Source organism: Netta rufina, assembly GCF_964035555.1.
Source record: "Netta rufina genome assembly, chromosome: 2".
Taxonomy (NCBI): domain Eukaryota; kingdom Metazoa; phylum Chordata; class Aves; order Anseriformes; family Anatidae; genus Netta; species Netta rufina.
Genome location: NC_140124.1, coordinates 110,478,872 through 110,502,768, shown reverse-complemented (window position 1 = coordinate 110,502,768; position 23,897 = coordinate 110,478,872). Strand labels below are relative to the sequence as shown.

General features: G+C 39.3%; 1 protein-coding gene across 1 annotated transcript in view; it reads right to left on the bottom strand.

The window, feature by feature from the left end:
• Nucleotides 1-23,897, bottom strand: part of LAMA3 (laminin subunit alpha 3) — a 111,066-nt gene that overhangs the window by 13,139 nt on the left and 74,030 nt on the right. The window contains 20 exon segments of the mRNA XM_084282759.1: nucleotides 233-395; nucleotides 492-643; nucleotides 2,060-2,236; nucleotides 3,221-3,363; nucleotides 3,532-3,711; nucleotides 3,795-3,911; nucleotides 4,272-4,371; nucleotides 4,956-5,097; nucleotides 6,151-6,305; nucleotides 6,863-6,979; nucleotides 7,938-8,134; nucleotides 9,263-9,430; nucleotides 10,011-10,122; nucleotides 10,226-10,336; nucleotides 10,868-11,019; nucleotides 12,351-12,401; nucleotides 15,005-15,111; nucleotides 16,552-16,632; nucleotides 18,716-18,825; nucleotides 22,319-22,432. Coding sequence (XP_084138885.1) covers nucleotides 233-395; nucleotides 492-643; nucleotides 2,060-2,236; nucleotides 3,221-3,363; nucleotides 3,532-3,711; nucleotides 3,795-3,911; nucleotides 4,272-4,371; nucleotides 4,956-5,097; nucleotides 6,151-6,305; nucleotides 6,863-6,979; nucleotides 7,938-8,134; nucleotides 9,263-9,430; nucleotides 10,011-10,122; nucleotides 10,226-10,336; nucleotides 10,868-11,019; nucleotides 12,351-12,401; nucleotides 15,005-15,111; nucleotides 16,552-16,632; nucleotides 18,716-18,825; nucleotides 22,319-22,432 — 2,649 coding nt within the window.

Sequence of the window (23,897 nt, the reverse complement as noted above, 5' to 3'; positions counted from 1 at the left end):
CATTCTTGGCAGATGAAAAAAAAACATCATATTCTCTGCTTTGAGTTCTAGCATACTGCAAGCCAGGCAGCTTCGGTAGGAAGAAGCATTTCCTTGCATTCGGTTTATTCCTGCTGGCATGGATAAACTTTTATACATCCTTTGAAAGACTACTATTTCCAACTTTTATTTGTAAGGACAACAGAATGATTAACATGGAAATCTCTTCAAAAGAATAAGTGGCTCTTTGTACCCTAAAATCTGGTGGGTATCCTCCAACATAAAAGACAACACTGCTGGGATCAAGATCTAGGAGAGTGTCTATGCCTTCACTGCTCATAGTCACAGGTCCTGCTTTCTCTGGAGAAGTTGATGTTGCTGCTTTGATGTAATTCAGCTTTACGTACTGGTAGATCCTAAAACCAAACCAGACAGACAAAATATCATATCACCAATAAAAGATAATCTTAGCAGATTTGGGAAAAGATTGTTGTGTGCTGTGGGTCTTATACCTTTCAAGCTTAACTTGATCCATGATGGCCTCCTCAGTGTTGCTTTCAATCACCAGTGGCTGCACAGCTATTTCTGCTTCGTAGTCTCCCAGGTTATAGACACAAGTAAGGTGACCATTTTTTACAGCCATACCAATGTAGTCCTTGGAAGCCTAAGAACAGCAAAACATTAATAAATGATTAATGTTAATGAAGGTACAATACAGCAGCACTTGCTCAGGGACATCATCATACCGTGAATGAGTCATGAGCCACTCATCTACCTAGTTATGAGAATTGTTATTAAGTTTATCAGTTCTGTTTCTGGGAATAATAAGTAGTTTGGAGAAAAAGAGGCTAGCAGGTGACCTTATCACTCAATACAGCTTCCCAAGGAGGGGAAATGGACAAAGATGTGCTAATCTCTTCTCACTGGTAACCAATGATAGGTCATGTGGGAATCCACAAAGCTGTGCTAGGGGAAGTTCAGACCAGACTTTAGGAAAATTTTCTTTACTGTGAGGATGCTCAAACACTGGAACAGGCTTCCTAGAAAGGTGATTGATGCTCCACGACTGTCGGTGTTCAAGAGGCAATTGGATAATGCCCTTAATAATATGCTTTAACTTTTGTCTAGCTCTCAAGTGGTCAAGCAGTTGGACTGGGTGACCTTTGTAGGTCCTTTCTATTCTATTCTATTGTAATATGTGTTGCACTGATTCAGTGAGTATAGTTACAAATTGACTGCAGTCATGCATGACTTTTTATGTTTATAACATCAATAGTTAAAATAGTTTCCACTGCTGTAACATCTTCTAGATAAAGCCATGAAAATGTGACACATTCCATAAAAATTTAGGCACAACATTTGTGAAGTAGAAAAGATGTTAGGAACACTCAGCCAATACTCTATCCGTACTGAGGTGACTGAAAGCTGTCAACAGGTATGCTGGCCAGGCATTTAGGGGATAAAAAGGTGAAAGCCAGTTTAGTGTAACTACTTTTAAACAGCTTTCTATGTACGCATGGCACCCGCTACAGATAGAGCTGTTGTCAGATAACAAGACTCAAAAATACATAGTTAGGAATCTCATGCAGGAAATTTTTTAAATGATGCTGCTTAAGCAAGTATGAATGCACAAGCAGCTCTGCATATTACTCTGCATATTCAGAAGAGGAAAAAAAAAAAAAAAAAGAAATTAATGGCTAAGGGGCTTAATCAATCACTTTTCAAACTAATAGAGAAACTCACAGTTACTAATACTGTGATAAGAGTTAAAGGTCTGAAGCAGGAGAACAGCCGAGTTTGTGCTGACTACTGCAGAAACTGACAGTTCTGACAGGACTGTGTGATGATATCCATGACTCAGAAATAAATTCTAAAGGAGCAAAACAGCAAAATATCAGACAGCAAAGCAGTCAGTCTATACTTCACAAAACACTTATTCCATCACATAATGTCAATTTAAAAAAAAAAGAAGGGGGCTATCAGTTGCTATAAACTTCAGTCAAAATAAATCCTCTCCCATCTGTTTCTCAAAGCATATCGCCAGTTCTAAAAATCAGATTAAAACTCAAAATATACGTACATCTTTATTACCCAGGTACAGGACAAACCTATCTGATGCCCTCTGAGGCATGTCTGATCTCTTCTGAGGTCTTTGGAGAAAGAAAGAAAGTGAAGTATAGGCTTTCAAGTCTTCAAGGTTGCTTGGAGGTCGAACCTCTACACCGGAGCTGCCGTTGAACCTCATAGGAATTGCAACCTGGTAAGAAAAACAAAGTTCACCACTTTAAAAGTGTCTATTGCTACTACTTGCTTTATTGTGTAGTAGATTTCTTAGAAATTAAACACACAACCTGGTCATGTTGCAGCCATCAGTTACTACAGATGTGGACTCTGATCCTACCAAACAATATAACTAGGAAACAGAATGCATAATACTGTATTCTGTATTGTCAATGCTTATGAATTAACACAGCACTTTTTTATTCCAGACATTAATGAACCTTTATTTCGCCTCCTTCAAGTAATTGTTACCTTCACTACGTGTAATGGAAGGATGTGCTCTGCAGCTGTAAAGAGCAGGCCCGTGAATCACTCAGATGTCTACAAATATATCTTGATGCTTCAGTTAGCTGGATCTAATCATAATAAAGGCATATCCTATTCCTGCTATTTACACCATGGTCACAAATTCTTTTTATTCATTGTAAGGACTGTATGCTAGTTGGGATTACCTCAGGGATGCTTCTGCTACCACCTGAGAGCATATTATCCCTTTGATAATACTGCTGCAACTACAGCAGTTCCTTAAATGAAGAAAGAGCATTTTGATGCAAAACATTTTTTTTTTTTTTTTTTTTTTTTGGAAGTGCCAGTGTTCCACTGAGTGGAGATCCCTGCCCCTAAGCTGCAAAACTGCCTCTGCCTCTGCTGTCAAAGTCACTGCAATGTTACTTGGAAGCGTAAAGGCTATTGAACAAATAAGATTTGAAAGGTGACCTGGAAAAACACCCTTCTCACTACAGGAGAAGGATGGAGCTGGATGTTACTGTACCCTCCCATTCTTATGCATGAATTATGCTTCCCATAATCACAGTTACTTTAAGTGCTGGGTGGTGCAGTTGAATTAAATTTATATCTGGTCTTTCATATTTTAACACAATTATTTATAAAGAGAAAGAGGAACAGAAACACTGCTGTGTGTCCAAATGACTACAGTCAAGTACGATTGCTCAGGACAGACCTTATTTGCAGCATCTCTTGCCTGCTGAATCAGTTCTCTTATGCGGTTGACATTCTCAGAGATGTTGCTTATTGGCATTAGTTGTTGGTTGATGCTCTCAATCTTGCTGAACAGATCTGGAAGCTGGTTTGTCAATTTTTTAACTGTAACGAAAGAAAAAACATTATTGAGGGTAGAATGGAAGAGAAAAACCGGCAGAAATGAGATATGACTACACCATTATTGAAAAAGAAGTAGGGTGATGACAGAACTGTTTTCATTAGTCCACTGTATGAGGCAATGGAAGCCAACAGTTTATACAGAACAGTTACCTGAATTGTTTGCCTCTGTCAGTGCTTTATTGAAACCAGCACTCTGTGTGCTTCCATAAGTAGTCTTGATTTTTTCCACATCTGTTTTAATTGGGAGCAGTTCACTCAATACATTAGTTGTGACATCCTTGGCATTTTTTACCATGTCCTTTGCACTAGTGATGATGTCGCCGATGTCATCTGAAACACACACAAATACATGTGCAGCTTCTTACGGTAACAGGTGAAAGAAGCAAAACAGAAATGATAAGCAAGTAACTGACCTCTGTTTATCCCATTGAGGTCATTCTGAAGTGCAATGAGATCAATTTGTAGAGTATTCTTCTTTCCATCAGCAACACCAAGTCTTTGTGTCATGTCTTCAAGGGTTGGACCAATAGCTGCAAAACAGTGAATATCCTCCATGAATTTTATCCAGAAATACCACCGATCTGTTGGATGGGTGGTGTGGCAGCACTGCTCTGCACTGTTACACAGCTCATGCTACCAATGAGGTTTGAATGCACTGTAAAACAAGTGCAAGGATAAAGATTTGTTGGACACGTGTGCTGCAAAGGTATATTACACAGCAGAGGCAAGAAATGCACTCTCTCACCTTTTTCCTAAGAAAATAACCATCACAAGATGTCTCATGGTAATGGAACTAATCACTCCCTATTAAATGTGTATAAAGAGCTTTGCTGAACCGCGAAGATTTGTGGTTCAATGAAAGCTTCTACAATCACTTTCTTTCTCGGTACCTTTTAATTTCCCTTCGGTCTCCCGTGCTTGATTCAACAGTGTACTGCTCTCAGCTTTTAACTTTGCAGCTTTTCCTGACAGGTCTTCTCTCTTCACAGTCTGGTAATAGAAGCACAGTATCGTAAGATTGCTTTAAGATTGTTTTAATAGTAACATTTAAAGAGTAAAAGGGATAGCCCAACCCAGTTTAAAAATCAGCTAGGGCAAGATTTCATGCAAAAAGCAACACTTAAACAACAATTATTAAGATTTAAGTGTGATGCAGTTTTGGCCTTTAGCAAACTTTTGATACTTTTGGGGAAATTAGGCAGAAATTATGAGCACATAGCTGCTAGATGCTACTCTGCTGAACAGCTCATGGGCATTACTAGTGGAAAGTAAAAGAGAATGGCTGAAATCACCCCCAGTGATTACTGCGTTTGCCTCACGCATATCTCTTTATTTTGTACTGAAATGAACAAGAAGTATTCAGATGGACAGCCTCATCAGAAAGGCAGCAACCAGCCTGTTCAGTGCTGCAGTAAGACTAACACATGAACAAGCAGAATAGCAGCCTCCTCATACAAGGGCCACAGACAAATACTGCATGCCAAGACACAGAGCTCTTTGATTTTGGTGCCTCTCTGATAGTAAAAATATATATGCCCAGCTGTACCATTATTTGGCTGCTTATGGGTACTTACTGATAAAGCTGAGTCAGCTGCAGTCCCAGCTTTATTGGCTGCTTCTTCTGCTGCTTTGATGGCATTAATAATATTGTCATAGGCAGTAGAAGCTTCCACAGCACAGCCTACCAACTCATCCTTCCTGGCATTGTTCTTTATTCTGTAGGAAAGAGGGTGACAGTCATTCTGCAAAGACTGTGGACTACGAGAAGTATTCTGAATAGACCTGAACCTGGTATTTTCTAATAAATGCCTACATAGATTTTTATTTTATTTTTTTACTTTGATTTCAAAATAGAGGATGATCAATACGAAATATTCTCCAGAAGTAGGGATGAGTTCAGGTAACAGGAAAAATACAACTGTGGAGCTCCAAGCAGTCGTTAACTGATTCAGATAACAAGAATTCCCCAAGGCACAAGGCCAATAATCCACCTCCACCACAGCCCCCCAAATATAGTTCAGTTCAGAGGAATTCAGAGAACTGCAGCTTCCAGATAACCTCTGCCTGCTCCAGTGTTCTGCAGAAGTGGTAGACGGCACTGATGGAGCAAATACAAGACCACTTCTGCTTTTATCCAAGAACTGGGAGCTGCAGTAGCTCTGGAATCAGAAATAGAAAAAAATCTCTTATACCCATTCCCCGTGAGCTATGCAACTGCCCAATATTAGCTGCCTTCTATTTGTGACAACACTGTCTTCTTAACTGAAACAGACATACCAAAAACAAATAGAAAATTAATTAAAATGTTTTTTACCAAGAAGTTTCCAGCTGCATTAAATATTTTGGAATTTAGCTTTGACATCAAAAGGTATCACTGAGTATGAATACTGGAAACAACACTACAAAAATATATTCTAAACATCTACCTGCTCTCTACATGAGGACTTTCTCTCTTGAGAATAAAAAGTTAACAAAATGTTAGTATAGTAATATAGAGCTATATTCTGGGTGATCCCAGTGCTGGAAGGAAAAACAAAACAAAACAAAACAAAACAAACAAACAAACAAACAAAAAAAAAATATAGAAAGACCTGGTTTGGGGGAAGAAAAAAAAAAAGACAACATCTTTACATCATGAAAAAGCAGAAAAAGACAAAGTGATTTTTCTTCTAACTTTTCAAATGGTCATAGAAGCAAGAGAACAGACAGATCTTTGCACCCGTGGACATTATGTACAGTAAGTGCTCATTTACAGAAACAATAACGTACTCTTCCAGTTGTTTTGCCAAGTCTTGCAAAGATTTGGCATGTTCCTCAGCTCTCACCACCAAAGGTTCTTTGCTTGCTGATAAGGAGCTATTTGTCAGCTTTCCATTCATATCCTTCCTTGCTCCATCAAGCTGAGCAGCCAGGGTTTCATATTCCTATGGGTTCATAAAGAAAAATTTTATCTGTATTCATACGTTTGATTTTGTCCTTGTCATCTTCAGTGTTACATATACCTCACACCTGAGGAAACCAAGGGGAAAAATAATCCTTTCCAACTTCGGAGTTTGTTGGAAACAATTGTTAGCCATTAGCCTCTGTTTTTACATAATGGATACAGAAACACAAAACCGGCCGTACTAAGTCCGAACAAAGGTGTCTCTAGCCAGCTATTCTTTCTGACAGTGGTGAAAGGCAATTACCCAGAAAGAAATACAAGAGCAGCACAGTCACTTACAGTATTTCTCACAGATACTGTCCCAAGCTTCAGATACCTGCAGCTGAGAGTTCTTCAGATATGTAACAACCCTCAAAACAAGGTGCTCTTCCAGAAACTTGTCCAGGCAAGCTCCTCTTGGACCCAAAATGGGCTGAGATCCTTCCTTTTTCATGAAGCTCAGCTAAGCCTCACATCCTAGCCACTGAGCTATGCTACCACTACAGTGACAGCAAAGTATTTTTTTTTTTAATCTTAACCTAAACAGGTTAACTATACCTCTTTGCTTTTCTGCAATAATCCCAGCATACTGTTAGCTTGAGTCAAGGAAGATCGGGCAGAGCTCAAAATATCCAAGACACTGTTCTGTTGTTCATTTGTCTCCTCGATCCGTTTCTGAGGAAAAATAAAAGATGAGTAACGTGTGATTGGGTTAAAAATAAGAAGCAGGAAGAATCATATTTACCTAATCTAAAGTGCAGGAGGAATTACCAAAGGCACCATTGCTGTGTTAATTAGGTGCCTGTAGTGTTTAGGATCTAGATGCTATCTGACTGATTATAACATTGAGAAAACTCAGCAGTTTGCAGTAGTATAGCATAGCTCAAGACAGCTGAGTAGGAGGCTACAGTAGTTCAGTTCTTAGTGCTCAGACAAAATGAAAGTAGTAGGGGTCCATTAGATGACCTGTCAGGGCAGACCATCTAAGGGTTCCTTCTCACAAACTTGGAAACTTTAAAAACTGCTCACAGATGGCTCCTCTGATCTTTTCTGTTCTCACAAAGGCAGAAATAAAATCTTTACAATATCCCTTCCTCTGTAGATCTCACTAGAAAAGGGACTTGAAAAATAAAGCAGAGTTCAGGGACAACAGCTGTTTCTTGTCACCCTTTTCATTAGACCTCAAAAGCAGTTCTGCAGACATAATCCCAAACAATTTAACAGTATTGCACACGTTATTTCTCAGATCTTTCATGGTTGTTAGAGCGCATTACTTTAAGAGAGTTACTGTGGGAAGTATCAGAATCAGGAATTTGATCTAGAATAGGTAACAAAAAGACTAGTGGTAGCTAAGGAAAACAGCCATGTGGAGATTCTTCCTGCCTTCTTATCAAATATATGTCCTTTTCACTCTGTTCTTGTCACATAAAAAGGTCGCAAGTGGGAGTAGACTACATTTATACATGGCCCCACATACATACATCAAAAGATGGAAAGAAAACTAAAGAAAACTTGGAGAAAGTCTAAGAAAGACTAAGTTATGAGTGCTACTTGGCTTTGCAAGGTCAAAAGAAGCAAGCAAAAGCACTTCTCTCCTAAGATTTAACTTTCTTCTCCCAAACCCCAACATTACCTTAATATCTTCCAGTAGAACTCCATTTTCACTGTTCAAGTTTTCAGCTTGTTTGGTTTGTGCTGTCGCCTCATTCAGAGCTTCACGAAGGTCAGTGAGTTTGGATTCAAATTCATTCAATGAATCCCTCACAATTTTAACAAGCCCATGATTTTCTTGGTGGTACTTTTGTAGTTCATTCTTGACACGCTCCAGTACTGCATTATCGGGACCAGAAAGAAACGTTTTGTTCAAAGAAGGCAGCAACTGGAACAAACCTCTTTCAAAAGGTCCTGACATTCAGGATTAGAAAGTTGTGGTTGTATGAATTACTGAGCATCCTTTGCAGCACTGGATCCATTGTTACTATAGCAAAGATGCTATTTAGCATCTCACTGGATCAAATCTGCTCACAGATTTACTGCTGCAGACACAGAGCACAGATAAAGATGTACTTGACTATTTCTAAATTAAATAAGGGTGAAGATGGTCTTCTGCAAATTCTGAATTGTTTTATTTTTCAATATGAAACTAACATGATTTCATCACCAATTTCATCTACAATGCAGAATCTACATCTGAGCTAGTCATCAAATCTTCTTCTGTAATCAGCAGAGAGATACAGGCACATTTCATCTCACAGAAGGTAGTAACATAAAAAAGGTGCACTGTATCACTTTTATGAATGTCCATTTCACTGCCTACATGATAGGATACTGAAGAGTTACTGAAAGGACAGTATCAAAGTCCACGGTTAGGGGAAATTAGCATCACTCATATGGTCTTTCGCACTTCTCAATTATATTCCTTGTTAAGGAGATGAACTTGTGACCTTGCTATCCCTGTGGTCATTAATATAAGGTTTATGGTGTGCCAGCCAAACACAAAGAAAACATAAAATGGTGTGCAACTAGTACATAAGAGAACAGAAAACAGAAAACTAGCACTATTCTCGTATGGTCTGACCCATGTGCTACTCCAACAGATTCTTAAAATCTGTTATTAAATTACGAGTGTAATTTCTGTAAAACAGACGTATATATCGTAGCCTATGTATTAGAATAAATAGAAGTGCTAAGTATGCATGATTGGCTACATCTTTATTTTACTGAGATTCACCTGGCTATTAAGTAAAGCTTTGACTCAGCTCAACTGAATTTCTTTGTAACAAAGCAAAAATGCCTTTAAATCCCGTCCGGAACTACCACTTGGATTTTGACTAACAGCTCCTACAAATCCCAGTGATACACTGCAAAATCCTACCCTTCATCCCAAACAATCAATAATGCTACAGATTTAAGATAAATCTTTCTAGAAAGTAAAGAGCTGAGAGAACAAGCTCTTACACAGCTGAGCTTCCTTTCTCTCCTTCACTGCATCTGCTTGCAGTTGGCTAAAGTTGCGGTTTCGCATCTCTGTCATCATTTGTTGAGCTTCAGCCAGTTCTTTGGCAGCATCACCCAAGGGCAAATTGTTGCCCTCTGCATTTGTACCAGCTATTTGTTCCAAAAGCACTGAAAAAAAAAAAAAACAAAAAAGGAATTGTCAAATTCAAGCAGAGGATGCACTTAAATGTATGCAAAAGATTCAAATGACAGGTCTAGTCTCTTTTCTGAAAAAGCATGCCTATTCCTGAATTCTTTAATGAAGTAGATCCATTTAGCACTGATTGTATTAAGCTAAAAGATATCCCATGTCACATGCCCAAAGTTATCAAGATGACATTAGGAAAGAAATTTGTCCCAAATGACCAAACTTACAACAATTATTTTAAGCTTCTAATTTAAAAGTCCCTATGACAGCAACTGAGTTTGAAGTCAGGCTGAAGTCAGAATACTTAATCAAGTGGTCTAAATTTCCCTCTGGTAAAGCTTTTCTGTACCTATTCACTCTAAAGACAAGGTACACTCCTAAGTTAGTATTATGTACTAGATTCCTGATAGGAAGAATTAATTCTACAGCTATGTCTTAACTTCTGATTTTATGAAGCTGCTTTCTAAAAAAAAAATCTCTCATGCTTAATTAAGAATATTGCAAATAAACTGAATAGATTCATAAAACAAAACATATTATGGAGCTAGAAACTAGTTTTACCTTGTATATTATTGACAACTATTTGTATTCTTGAAACCAAATCCTTCCCTTTCTGATGAGTTTGGCCAAAATTATTAAACAGCATCTCAGCTGCTTTATAGTTCACTTCAGCCTAGCAAGAGAAAAAAAGTAATCAGATTAAAAATACCTAGATACAGCAAACAAATAATATTTAGTCAAGAGATGTGCACTTTTAAATTAATTTGGTAGGTCACCTTTTCCTGGAGAGCACTGATGTCATGATTTAGTTTACTGAATTCTTTCTCCAATTCATCTGCCTTTGAACCCTGATTACGAACAACAGAACGGTAATTGTTCAATAAGACCTGAAAAAAAGCAAACAAAAAAAATATATCCAATAAATCACCCGGACACAGAAGATAATGAGTAAAGATTCAACGTGCCAGATCTTTGGGAAGGTAAATAAAGGCAGCCTTACTGATATGAAAGCTGGCCAATTGCTGCCCAAAAGCTGGGCTTTTGTTTCTGTGAGCACAGCAACTGCTATTCCAACTGAATAAAATTCCTTTAGAATAATTTTGGCATTGTTAATTTGAAATTTTTAACCTCAAAGATGAGCTGTTCATGGTGAGCAAGCCTCAGGAAAAAAGAAAAAAGAAAAAAAAAGAACAGAAACAACAGAGACATTGATTCTCTTTCAGAGAACTACATGAAACCAATAACTTTCTTCCAAAAGGTGCTGTGGATTCAGTATTTCAGTGCTGTCAGGCTTCAGTATTTGAAATTAAAAGTTCATGCATGTTTCCTTGCAAGCTCATAAAAAGACTGCATAAATTCCTAGGTTCAGCTGTTATCTGCTTAATCTCAGATCAACTTTTCTGTTTACTTTACGGTACCTTTAAGTCTTTGATGCGTATTTCCAAACGTCTCATTTGCTCCAGTGTGTTGGTATCCGCACGGACATTCTGCAGCTGAGACTTAATCAGCTGAAGTTCATCACCTATTGTGCTCAAATCCTTCAGCAATGTAATTACACAGCTATCACAAGCTAAAGGGACAATGAGCAAAGGGAAACAATACGTATTATTGATATTAGTGAAGAGAACATTTCACTGAGTACGTTAATAAATGAGATGCAATGAAAACTCTTTGATCCTTGTCACCTGGTAATTCCATAAAGAACAAAGACAACAACAAAACCCACAGTATTAAGAAAAGTGACCAAACCCAGTAAGGAGTAGAATGCGCCATCTGCATCTGGCTAGATGACTTCTTATTGTTTTTGCCAAGTATTTGGCTGATTCTTTGCTTTTAAGAGATTCATTACAGGACACCACTATTCCTTTTTAAACTGTCACTCTTAAATGAGCTACCTGTATATAGCCAAAGGCTGCAGGCAGCAATCTAAGTTTAGTTCTGTTTTGTTACTGTATTCAGTTTATGTGGCAAGGCCTTGGTAGCAGAGTAGGGCTGCAGGGGTGGCCTCTGTGAGCAGAGCCCAGCAGCTGCCCCGTGTCAGATCAGCGCCAGCACCAGACAGCTCCAAAAGGGACCTGCTGCTGGCCAGAGCTGAGCCAGTGAGAGATGCTGGGTGGGCCTCTGGGATTTAACAAAGGGAAAAAACTGCTGTGCAACAGCAGCTGGGAGAGAGGAGTGAGAAGCAGCCCTGCAGACCCCCAGGTCAGTACAGCAGGAGGGCAGGAGGTGCTCCAGGCAGGCAGCAGCAGTTCCCCTGCGGCCTGTGCAGGGAGAGGCCCCTGGTGGAGCAGGCTGTCCCCCTGCAGCCCATGGGTCCCACATGGAGCAAATCTCCACGCTGCAGCCCCCCCATGGGTGGAGGAGCCCCCGGTGGAGCAGGTGGATGTGGCCTGGAGGAGGCTGCGGCCCATGGAGAGCCCCCGCAGGAGCAGGCCCCGGGCCGGAGCTGCAGCCTGTGAAGAGGAGCCCACGCAGGAGCAGTTCAGGAAGGACGGCATCCCATGGGAGGGACCCCCACACTGGAGCAGGGGCAGAGTGACTGGAGCGGTGGAGATGAAGCTTTAGGGACTGACTGCAGACCCCTTTTCCTCTTCCCCTGCACCTCTTGCAGGGAGGTGGTAAAAGAGGATGGATGGGGATGAGGGGGAAGGTGTTTTTAGTTTGCTTTTAGTTTCTCACTGTTCTAGTCTGCTAGTCGTAAGCAATTAATTAAATTAATCTCCCTGTGCTGAGTCTGTTTTCCCCATGACACTAATTGGTGAGCGATCTCCCTGTTCTTATCTCAACCCTTGAGACCGTTCCATCATATTTCATCCCCCTTTCCTTTGGGGAGGGAGAGTGAGAGAGTGACTGTGGTGGAGTTCAGCTGCCCAACAGGGTAAAAACGTCACAGTTACTTACAGTCACAATCTTCATTGGGATCCACATCTTTTGGTTCATTGTTAAAACATTCTGAAATCAGAAGGCAATCATCAGTAACCAAGGATTTCTTATGGAAATGCTACTGCTGCCTTTTTACCTTCACTGATCTTGGCTGGCAGCCATTAAAACACTGTACTGTCCTTCCATAAATCCATGTCCGCTGTGAATGTGCTAGAACATCCAGGAGGCTTGAGTATGCTAAAAAAATCAGCTCTCACCTATACCTTGACGAGATGAACACTTTTTTCATCCGTCAAAAGAAATTAACTGTAACCCCAAATACACGCCACTTGTGTAGCAGCAGGAGGCCTCATATGTCAAAGTGTGATGAGTGTATTCCTAGAATTTGCCTAGAATAACAACACTGTGACTGGAGCCAAGCCTATGTTGCCTTCTAGTTAAACCATTTAACCCAGGACATAGGTTTAAAACAGCTATCTACTTTAGCATCCACGTTGAAACCACAGATTCCAACTCACACAAGGATGTCTTACCCACTAGGTACTGGGAGACATTCATGACCTTCCTTTACACCTGTTCCAGCTTGTTTGATTAAGGGATTAATCAGGCTTGAGTGAAAACCAGGTTGTATGCATGGAAGGAGGCACTGTGCATCACCTAAGGCACAGTGCCTGGGCCATAGTTACAGGTAGTGTACAACAAACATTGCCCTCAGACTTTCCAACAAGCTAGCACAAGCAACTGCCAGTGCAGTGCACTGTTTAATTTGTTTGTTTGTTTTACAAACCCCATTACAAGAAGCTTGGCACTTTCCAGGTGTATGTAGGATTTCAACCCAGGATCCTAATTTCTAGGAGGCAGGACTGGAACTGACTCCTAAAACGCCTTTATATAGGACAGGAATCTCCCTGTCTTGGTGTCCATATCCCTTTTACAGATCTGGTCCTATTGGCTACTGCAAAACTCCCAGTGCTGCCAGCTCCTGTTGAAAATGAGAAGGGTTGTGGACATCATCTACACTGAATTAAAAGGACGCACTCAGCATAGGCTGCTGCTGCCCAGAGTAAACAACAGCTTTCATCTATGAAAGGCTGCAGTGATAAAATTGGACCTGAAATTTAACAGCAGCATGAAACAGCCTGGAACAAAATGCCCAGCTGTGCCATTTCCTTTGGCACTTACACATTAAGTCATCAGAAAGTTAAACAAGATTGGTAATGAGCACTGATGCCAAAAAGAAGACAAGTCACAAAGAATATATTTGTAAGAGAATGAAGGAAATTATTCTGAATGCAAATACATGTGTGGTTCTGCTGTTGTATAATTCAAGCTAACACCAGACACATTTCAGCTGTTGCCACGAAGTACCAATTAAATAAAACTATTATTACAGCTTGTGCACAAACAACATCAGCCAAGAAATGATGAAATGAGAAAATCTGGCCAAATGCCGAACATCATGCACACAGAAACCTGCTAGAACATGCTGTGCTGATGATCACAGAGGGTTTTATTGCTAATGTGGACAAAGAGCGGGCTGATCAGAATATCTAGCTGAAGACAAACTGAAAACAAACTGGCTTGTTGAATTTTGCCCTACGGATTAGTTTGTCCTCTTGCTTCAAAAAGAAAAGAGAGATAAAACATCAAACACTGCTTGGATCTGTTCCACTTTAAGTATAAAAATAATAAAGATGTATTACTTCAATGATGAAATACAAAATGAGAATTGCTTATTGAAAAAATGCACCAGGTGCCAACAACAGTTCACATTACTTGCTGTTTTTCTAGTTTCTGCGACCAAAGAAAGAGAAGGTGATCCTCGCAGTCATTTGAATGCAGTAAGAACAGCAGTGCAGAGAAATTAATAGGATGGAAATATTAGGAGTTACTAGTTTGACACTTCACTAACATGTCAGAAGGAAAGGATGGCTACAGGGAAAGAAAAGTATAATTTTACTGGGGAATGAAAACATAGAAGAATCCAGGTCCTTTTCAAGCACTGTGGCCTACATGTTTCTGAATAGAAACGAATATTTAATCTCAAGAGACTCAGGTGAATCAAGGTAAAGCCAGCAATGTAGGACCAGACCCTTTACTTCAGAATGGTAATTGATAAAGTGAATGCACAGCTATGGCATAACATTACTGTAAGAGCTTAGTAATGGTGGAGTACATGTGTGATTAATACTGGGGAAATCAAGGATGTCTCTAATTGCATATAGGTGTATAGCAGGACTTATAGAACTGCCTTCTGAGTCAGTACCACTGCAAACATAGTTAGCTGCGATACCTAAGATGGCAGTGCCTGATGCAGACTCTGAATATGTCGCTAATCTGTCCCAGATACATTTAAAAAAGACACATTGAGAGTGCTCTGTAAGATCCGTTTCATAAGTCTATAACACGGAGTTGCAAGATACGACTTAACATGTCAGGAGAAGCATCATAATGCATCTGAATACATACCGGTGAAATTGAAAAGCAAAATACAATAAATATTACTTATGAAGGGAAATATATGAAAAAATGGCTTAAAAGGGTCAACTCGATGGCTCAGGACAGCCCTTCTTTTGCTCTAGATCTCTCCTTTGGTTCAACTTATGTAAGTGCCTTCCCTCTCTACTTCCCAGAGAGAAAACAACACTCCACGTCCACAGGCTCTTACATACCTCCAGTCAGGCGGTCACAGCTAGCCAGCTGTCCATTATTATTACAACTACATTTCTGACAGTAGCCTCCGTACTTTTGTGGATTTCCAAAATATCCTGGAGCACAACTAGATAAAAAGATACAAATATTGTTTTCATTAAATATTTGAACCCATTTTTGTCAAATATACTTTCACTTGACAGAAAAAGAAACAAACAAACAAAAAAACCCCACTCAGTTCTACTCCTGAAGAAACTGTCAGGAACTTTTGATTTCATGTTTTGACTTAGACAAAATGGGTGTATTTTTGGTTTACAGTATCCTCTGCACTATGTTAAAAATATCTTTCCCAGTACTGCAGAAATTTTTCTAAAAATAGAAGAACTCCCACAATGCTCATATAAGAGTAATTCAGTTAATGTGTAAAAATACAATGCACACAAATACACGCATAAACAGAGAATTTTACAAGACTTAATCAAGACAACCACATCATTTTGGTCTGTGATCCCACCAGAACTCACATATTAACTAGGATCATACTGCAAGCACACACTGAGTTTTCAAACAGCAGTGGCACTGAATGTTACCACCCTTCTCTGGGTGATATTTCCTCTTTCCATCTGTCAGCAAAACAGTTCGGTATGAGTGCTCCCTGACTATTTTACAGGTAAAATACATTATCTGGATTGGCTGACTAACAATCATAAAAGTCATCCTGCTGTAAGATGTATCAGGGTAATAATGTGTAATCTAGAGACCATAAAGAGGAACTGAGGTATGGCTAGATCTGAAAGAGAAAATCTATCTTTAACCTACAGCTTAGATGTCAAAGGTAACAGTTGTGAAGTACAAGACAATGTGCTACTACTGGAGGTACAGTCTTCAGGAGAGACATCATAACTCATTTGCCTCAAGTTTCCAAATCAGACAGCTGCTCTCCATTATGCTTTAAATTCCTCCTGGATTTGAACCTCAATGAAATTGTTTCCTCTTCCTGCCTGAAATTACTTTGCTGTACCTATTTTATTTTGCCAAACTGTTGTAGTGTTGTTCCAGCAAAAGAGATGGCTTCAGTATTGTGTTTGTAAACTCCACCTGTGGAGCACATCAGAATGATTTGGGATGAAGGGTATGGTGTTAAATGTCACATGGTTGCTACTAGAAACTAATTAGGAGCACCAAAGCACCATTGAGTACACTGGAAGAAATAGTAAAATGGAACAGGGACAGGGACAAAGTAAGTGGGAGCTGTTATTATCAGAAAGTGAAATATAAGACAACGCACAGGGCACTTCTGCAAAGAGGCTGTCACTTCTCCTTTTGGTAAAAACTGTGTATTCACTGAATAGGCTGTGGAGAATGGTTTACATTTTTTCAGGGAGTGTTGGGTTTACACCTCGCATTATACTGTAGCACCACACTACAGCAGCTGTTCATAGAAATAGATCCTCCTTAAGCATTTGCATATTACTAATATCCATACACTGACATACCACATAGTGCAGACATACCTCCTTATGTGGTGCCTCTCAAAGACCTTGGTCTTCAGTATCAAGTCACTTACCGTTCACAGTGAACTCCAGTATAGCCTTCTTTGCAGAGACACTGAATTTCCTCACCATTTGCCACGCAGCCAGTTGCAAATCTTTGAGAAGAAACCAAAATGTTTTTGTGAATACATAATCAAATGCATTTTACACTCCAGAAGCTAAACTCACTTAAATGACTTTCTGACTTAAAAGATTTATACCACCAATTAAATTCTCAGCTAATTTAATTGCCAATAAACAAGTGATGTGATTAATTCTTTAAATTATTTCATATTTTTTCTCTAAATTCTATCCTTAGACTACAGAATTACTCCCTAGATTATTATAATTCACTACCCAAAGGAATGCCTAAGGAAAACCTTAACAGTGATGTTGTAAAATAAAACAACACCATGCAGCTATTTTATCTTACCAGGCAAAAACCAATAGCCTGTGCTAAACAAAGTTTCTTCCTGTTTGGATAGATTTATATATATATATTTTTTTTTTTAAATGGATGGAAACATTAGAAATTATTTTTTATGTAGCTAATATCATTTTTCTTTTTTTTTTTTTTTTTTAACCTAAGCAGAATACAGTTGTGCACCAATTTGGGAAGCTCTAGAGTATATCTGATTAACAGAACATATTTTTGTCTGATATTTCTAGAAAACCTGACTAGATTCAAATTTCTCTGGGGAGGAAATCCATTACTTGGCCAGTGTTTGGTAAGGAGAAGGCAGGTGAAGAGCAGATAGGCCATGTTAGCTATTTCCTTTTTTTTTTTTTTTTTTTTTTTTAACTTATGAAGAGCTGGATAAAGCAAACCCGCACATAAAATACAGATGTCTGCACTAAGATTACATACATTTTGACTAGGTTGAAATTGCTAATTCCAATGGTGCCAGGTGGGGTGCACTTCCTACATAATGAATAGTATTTACCACCCTAACATGCAGCTATGAAACTACTGCAGTTATCATGGTCTCTTTAGATATATCAACACTCTTAAAGCACAAAATGAGTAAAAATATGTTCAGTCAGCCTCAGGCAAGCACCTGCAGAAGAAGTCAATGCTGTCAAAAACAGATGTATTGAAGAGTTCTCTGATAAATGAAAAACCTGTCTATTGTCTGCTGGTGTAAATCTCTCACTTAAGGCTACCTGGCATTTGCTAATGCACCTGGCAAATTCTATGTGGTGCTTATAGCAATTTATTGCTTATGATTTTTTAAAAATGCTTGCTTTTGTTTAACACATTTCACATTACAGAACCTACTAGTGATGACAAACAACGTGGCTCAACATATTATGTATTTTAAACACAATTTGCTGCCCAATTTTAAGAGTCTGGCAACCTTATTGAGGGCTTATAAAAAAGATGGAATGACTTTTGCTTGGGCAGATGATGACAGGACAAAGTGGAATGGTTTTAAACTAAAAAAGGGTAGATTTAGATTTGGCTTTAGGAAGAAAGTCTTCACTCTGAGGGTGATGAGGCTCTGGAACAGGTTGCCCAGAGAAGCAGTGGATGCCCCGTCCCTGGAGGTGTTCAAGGCCAGGTTGGATGTGTCCCTTGGCAACCTGGTCTGGTGGGAGGTGTCCCTGCCCATGGCAGGGAGTTGGAACAAGGTGATCTTTAAGGTCCCTTCCAACCCAAGCTGTTCTATGATTCTATTGGATCCAAGGAGATTTATTTTTTCTAGCTCAGTATGTTTGCACTTCAGAGCTTCCACCTGAACAGCCACTTTAATCTTTCAGAAATTTAGACATAGTGTCTAAGTGCCTATGAGCTTTAATTTTAAGTTATTTTTTTTTTTATCTTACTAAATTTTCTGAATTCATAGAAAAGGCTTCTTTCATCATTGTCACCTACCTCCTAGCTATATGGTATTAAATGTGAGATTAAAGATAACTTACATTTTGCATTTCACTAAATAAAAGAATGCTTTTGGATATGCTCAGTAAGGGAAAAGACTTTTGTTCTATAGTATTCACTATGAAGATGTTACTGGAGGTTTGGTAAATAGTCACATTACAAGTGCCTGGGGATCCCCCAGGTGATCAGCAGCACACCTTTGTGTTTCAGCAACTGAGTCAGAATTGGAATATTCAGCTTATTAAAAAAGGCAATGTTTGGTTTTGGTTTGTTTTCTCTCCCTTCCCCTCCATTTGGCTTCTCATGACATTTTACGTTACCTGTTTGTATAAGGGCAAGGACATATCCGACAGGAACCCTGAGTGGCATCTCCAAAATAACCGTCTTTACAGCGCTCACATTTTTCCCCAGCAGTATTGTACTGGCAGTTCTAAAAAAGGAAACAAATAAGAGAGTTAACAGTGCTTTCCCACTCAACAAGGCTTTATTATTATTTAATAATAATTATTTAATAATAATTATAGGAAATTTACGCAGAGGATATGTTCTTTCCCTTCCACATAATTAATTTTTGTGTGTTTTCGTTGGTTTGTTTTTTTCTTTATAAACCAAACTACTTTTGCTTTCTCTATCACGATAGATTGATTATAATTTTTCTCTAACTGTAGGAAGTACATTTTGCTCACCACTGTGGAAAAGCAACAGATAAATAAGCAGTACTAAACACATTTTAAAAGACATTCAATCACATGCATGGTTTGTTAATGAAAATTGCCTTGATACACTGTAATGATATTTCAGTGGCATCCAAGAAAAAAGTCACTGTTTAAATGTGACTTTAAATTTTTCATATTAACACTAATTAGAAGTCAGATCTCATTTAAAAGCAGGCAATGAATTGAACCCAAATGCATTCTTTAAAATCCCACAAAATTACTATCAAAACTAATTATCTTTGTAAATTCAGATTGGAAATGAATTTCATGCACATTTCCTAATGTACATGTAGTTTGTATTTTCCTGGAATAACTCAATAAATAATGAAAAGCACAGAAGAATTGAAGCTAATAAAACTGAGCTACTTTTCTATGACAAAACTGTTCCTAAAATATGATTCCCAACATTCTTATTCCTGTGTTGCCTGACTGTCACACACATTTATACATTATGGGGAGAGGAGAAGCAAGTTGCTTTTGCTTTACCTAGGGAAGTGCTGATTTAAAATAGAAGCTGTTGAAATACATTTTGAGCAGCCATGAAAATACAGTGTAGATAACATCCACCGGGTATTCATGTTCCCTAAATCTACAGCTGAAGAAAACAATGTGCAGCAGACTAACTCAGCGTCCCACAGAGCTGAGGGTTACTAATGAAGTAAAAGTCTGAAAAAAAAAAAAAAGTGTAAAATTGGCTGGAAGCTGTCACTGAGCAGACTGCAATGCCATTGCAGGAACTCTGACTTAAAGCTCTGGCTGAAGGCCCCACTCCTGTGATTTGCAGCACGAGGGCATTTTTCCTACAATGAGCAACAGTTCTGCCTTTCCCATCTCCTCTTGTACTACATCTTCCTCCACATTTCTTTACATCCAGATTCTCTCAGCCGCATCAACTGCCCTTCCACCAGCCTCTTCACATAGTAACTCGTAATTTGTTTTGGTTTTGGTTCAAGAATTAATTATGTGGCTCAATTGTGAAAGAACAGGAAAAGCTACAGTTCACATATGAGCCAGGTAACTAGGGAAAGCAAAAGAAATACAAGGGGCTGCATCCCCTATCCTAACAAAACAGGCAGAGGGACTTGGGGTTGTTCAGCCTGGAGATGAGAAGACTCTGGGGAGACCTTATAGCAGCCTTCCAGTACCTAAAGGGGGCCCACAGGAAAGCTGGGGAGGGACTTTTTGTCAGGGAACGTAGTGACAGGACAAGGGGGGGATGGCTTTGAACTAAAAAAGCGTAGATTTAGATTAGACATTGGGATTAAATTATTTACTCAGAGGGTGGTGAGGCACTGGAACTGATTGCCCAGAGAAGTGGTGGATGCCCCATCCCTGGAGGTGCTCAAGGCCAGGCTGGATGGGGCTTTGGGCAACCTGGTCTGGTGGGAGGTGTCCCTGCCCATGGCAGGGGGTTGGAATTAGATGATCATTAAGGTTCCTTCCAATCCAAACCATTCTGTGATTCTATGAAGACACCATCCATTTAAAAATGCCTATAGCCATTGAAGAAATTCCACATATAACTGAAAGAAGTTTAAGGTATTTCACAGGTAAGCCACACTGAATGTGCCACGGTGTTCCTCTAGATACATATCATAAAAAGAACAGAGAACATAACCCAGTACTCCCACAGCACTGCGGAATGAAGCCAGAGCAGCAACTCCCTCACACTAAGTCTGCTGGGGCTTAGCCTCACCAAGCCTTCCATGGAGGCCATCACTGGGGAGAAGCTGACATGAGAAGAAGGTACTGCTCCAGGTGAGGAACAGGAATCAAAAGGCCAGGCTTTACACTTTGGATACGAAACCTGACAGAAATTTGATGGCTCTGTTCTGGAAAGCCTTGCTGCCTTCTCTGCACTACTACAGGCCTTTGCTTGATGGCTCCTATAGAGAGAGAAATTTGCTCTTTATTAGATGGAGGCTCATTATGGAAATACAGGCCCTCCAGGCTTTCATTTTTCACTGCATTATCCTGAATGACTTTGCTTGCCTTAAATTTTGTCCCAGGGCCACGAGTTGATTTAGCTCTATCTATCTGAGAGTTAACACAGCTGTGAGGAGGGGATAAAGAGAAACCTAAACCATCTATTTCATGAGGCAAATGTGAAATTTGCACTTTTCCAGCTTTATAATTTTCATCTGAAGTAAAACGTCTTCATCTTTGTAGCTCTCTTTCAGCACTTTCCTGTCATGGCCTGCCCTGCCTCAGCAAAGCAGCAGACTGTAAGTCATTCCTGAGAATGTGCTGAATTACTTTATTGCTTGCATCGCAGCGCTAGGGTTGGTTGAGACAAAGTCGAGGGGAATTACGTAAGGCCCAGGAATGCACCGCAGGCAGAATGGATTCAGAACGAACAAGGAAGAAATAGAAGAGAAAACAACTCATGAAAAGATTTTGGCAGGGTTCTTGTTTACACAGCAAGTGAAAAATTAGTGAAAAAAATTGAAGTGGGAATTTCTTCCGAGCAAACTGTTTAAAGAAGTGTCATGGACATAAGCTAAAGAAGCACAGTCGGCCAAATGTCACACTCCCTTGCTACTAGGGCTATGCAGCTCCCATGAGGCTGCTTTAGGTTTAATATGGTATGTCAGGGAGCAGACTCTGCCCCACTGTATCTCCTGTAACAGCTGTAACAGCTGACATTTTCAAATTAATCTACCTTTTATCCTCTTTATCTCATTTTATTTACTCTGCTATTTTTTAATCCACCTAGCTGTAAATTTAGATTAGCGGACATTTACTGATGCTAATTAAACAAGAAGTTCTTCAAAGACTAAGCTATGCATGAATGCACCGTTCATCAGCACTGGCAAACCCTAGCATATATGTGCAAAACTAAAGACTGCATATGCGACGATAAGCGCCCACGTTTATTATAAGTAACTGCAAACACTTACATATGTGCAACTTTGGTGACTTTTTGTACTGTGAGTTAACAAAAATTAAAAGGGAAAGAAGGAAACAAAAAGGGCACAAATTGTTCTAGCCACCCACAGTTATGTTAACCATACAAAACATGAAAGTTTATACAATTCATGCTCCTTAACAGCATAAGATACAGAGAATGAAGCATGGAAGGAATATTTTAGTTGCTAGGAATTTAGCAATGCTGTACAGTCCATACTGCAATAAGGTATGTGGTTTTGTTTTTTTTAATCCCTCATTTTTTTCAAATACATTTCCTGAATGTTAATATTTACTTACAAAACATTTTCCAGTACCATCCTGGCACCTATTTGAATTTCCATTGCAGTTGCAGGGGACACAGCGTCCAGTAAATACTCCTTTATTCTCACGATAAAATCCAAGGCCACATTCCTAGACAGTAAACAGAGAGGAAAAAAAAAAAAAAAAAAGTGAGCGTTGGTGGAAGGTAAATTTTACAGGTTATAAGTTGGGTATTTTGAAATTGTTTGCCATTTCCAAGGAGTAGTAGAGATGTACATTTCCTGGCAAGCTCTTCTACACCCATATTATTGTTTAAGTAGTAAGTATTTTAACTCAGAAAATGTCAGTGAAGAATGGCGGTGAAGAAGCTGGAGCCTAAGCATCTATCCTTGTGCTCTACATTTTGTGGTACGGGGATTTCATCATTTTTACTTTAACCTCTGAGCAGAACACGTTTCCTGTGGCTATGTACAAAGATGTAGAATATGACTTTTAAACCACACAAAGAGATTTGTTCCACACCACAGTATTCTCAGAGAAGAACATATGGAAATCTCACATATTAGCTAGTGGTTATATGAAATCTTGATGTTAATTTAACCACTGTGTATTGCTTGGAAATACTTCTAATGAGATATCTTTTACATGAATTCATCATGACTTCCAAAATAAGTCCACCTGGAGCTATAAGAAGCCATGCTTAGACAGAGAGCGAGATGATCTTACAAAACATACAGTGGTCTAATTTTTAAGTACAGGCTTGTCCCAAAACCCCAGGAAGCACGAAAAGAATGTTCAGCTATTGAAAGCACACAAGCAGAAACACAGCGTGTCAGATCAAAGTTGGGTTTAAACAGGGGGTTGAACCAGAGGATGGAACATTATGAATGAAGCAAGAGACATTCAGTTAGCCTGAACCACCTAGGTATTAACTAATATGTTAAAGCCAGATTTTTGCTTGGCATGGGGACAGAAAGTACAAGGGTAGGGCAAGTACAAGGAATTTCTCCTGGGCATGGAGCCTTTCCATGTAAAGACCAGTTCAAACATTCACGCTCACACTCTCTGCTAAAGACCCTCTTAGGACATCCACCAAAAAATCCCTCTATTTCCTAAGCTCTTTTTCACTAGTTACTGAGCTGGCATGGTGCAAGGAAGATGAGAGGTTGTTTGAAAGTGAGACAACCTGTCTGAAAGTGGCTGGGCTCCCCATGAAGCAAACACCTCCTAAATACTTGCCCCAGGCAACGCAGTTCTGCACTGTACCTATGCCTTGCCTGTAACTCACACTTAGAGGCTGGCCTGAATGACATTCTGTAAACAAGTGAGAGTTGAACTTGAAGACTGTAAACCTTTTCTCATAGCAATTGCACCACCAAGACCAATGGGATTAATCTGAAGCATAAAGGGTTTCCAGGACAGTGCCTCAAATCTTATGGCATGTGGTTGAAGCATAAGTATTCATGCAGGGACAGAAATAATCGGTAAATTTATCAACGACATAACTACCAGAGGAAGGGGGAAAAAAAAAAGAAAAAAAAGAAAAAAAAAAACACCAAACGCCTCCTCCAAAGCAGATCCCAAAAGGAATTTTGAGTTATTGCTGTTTAAACAA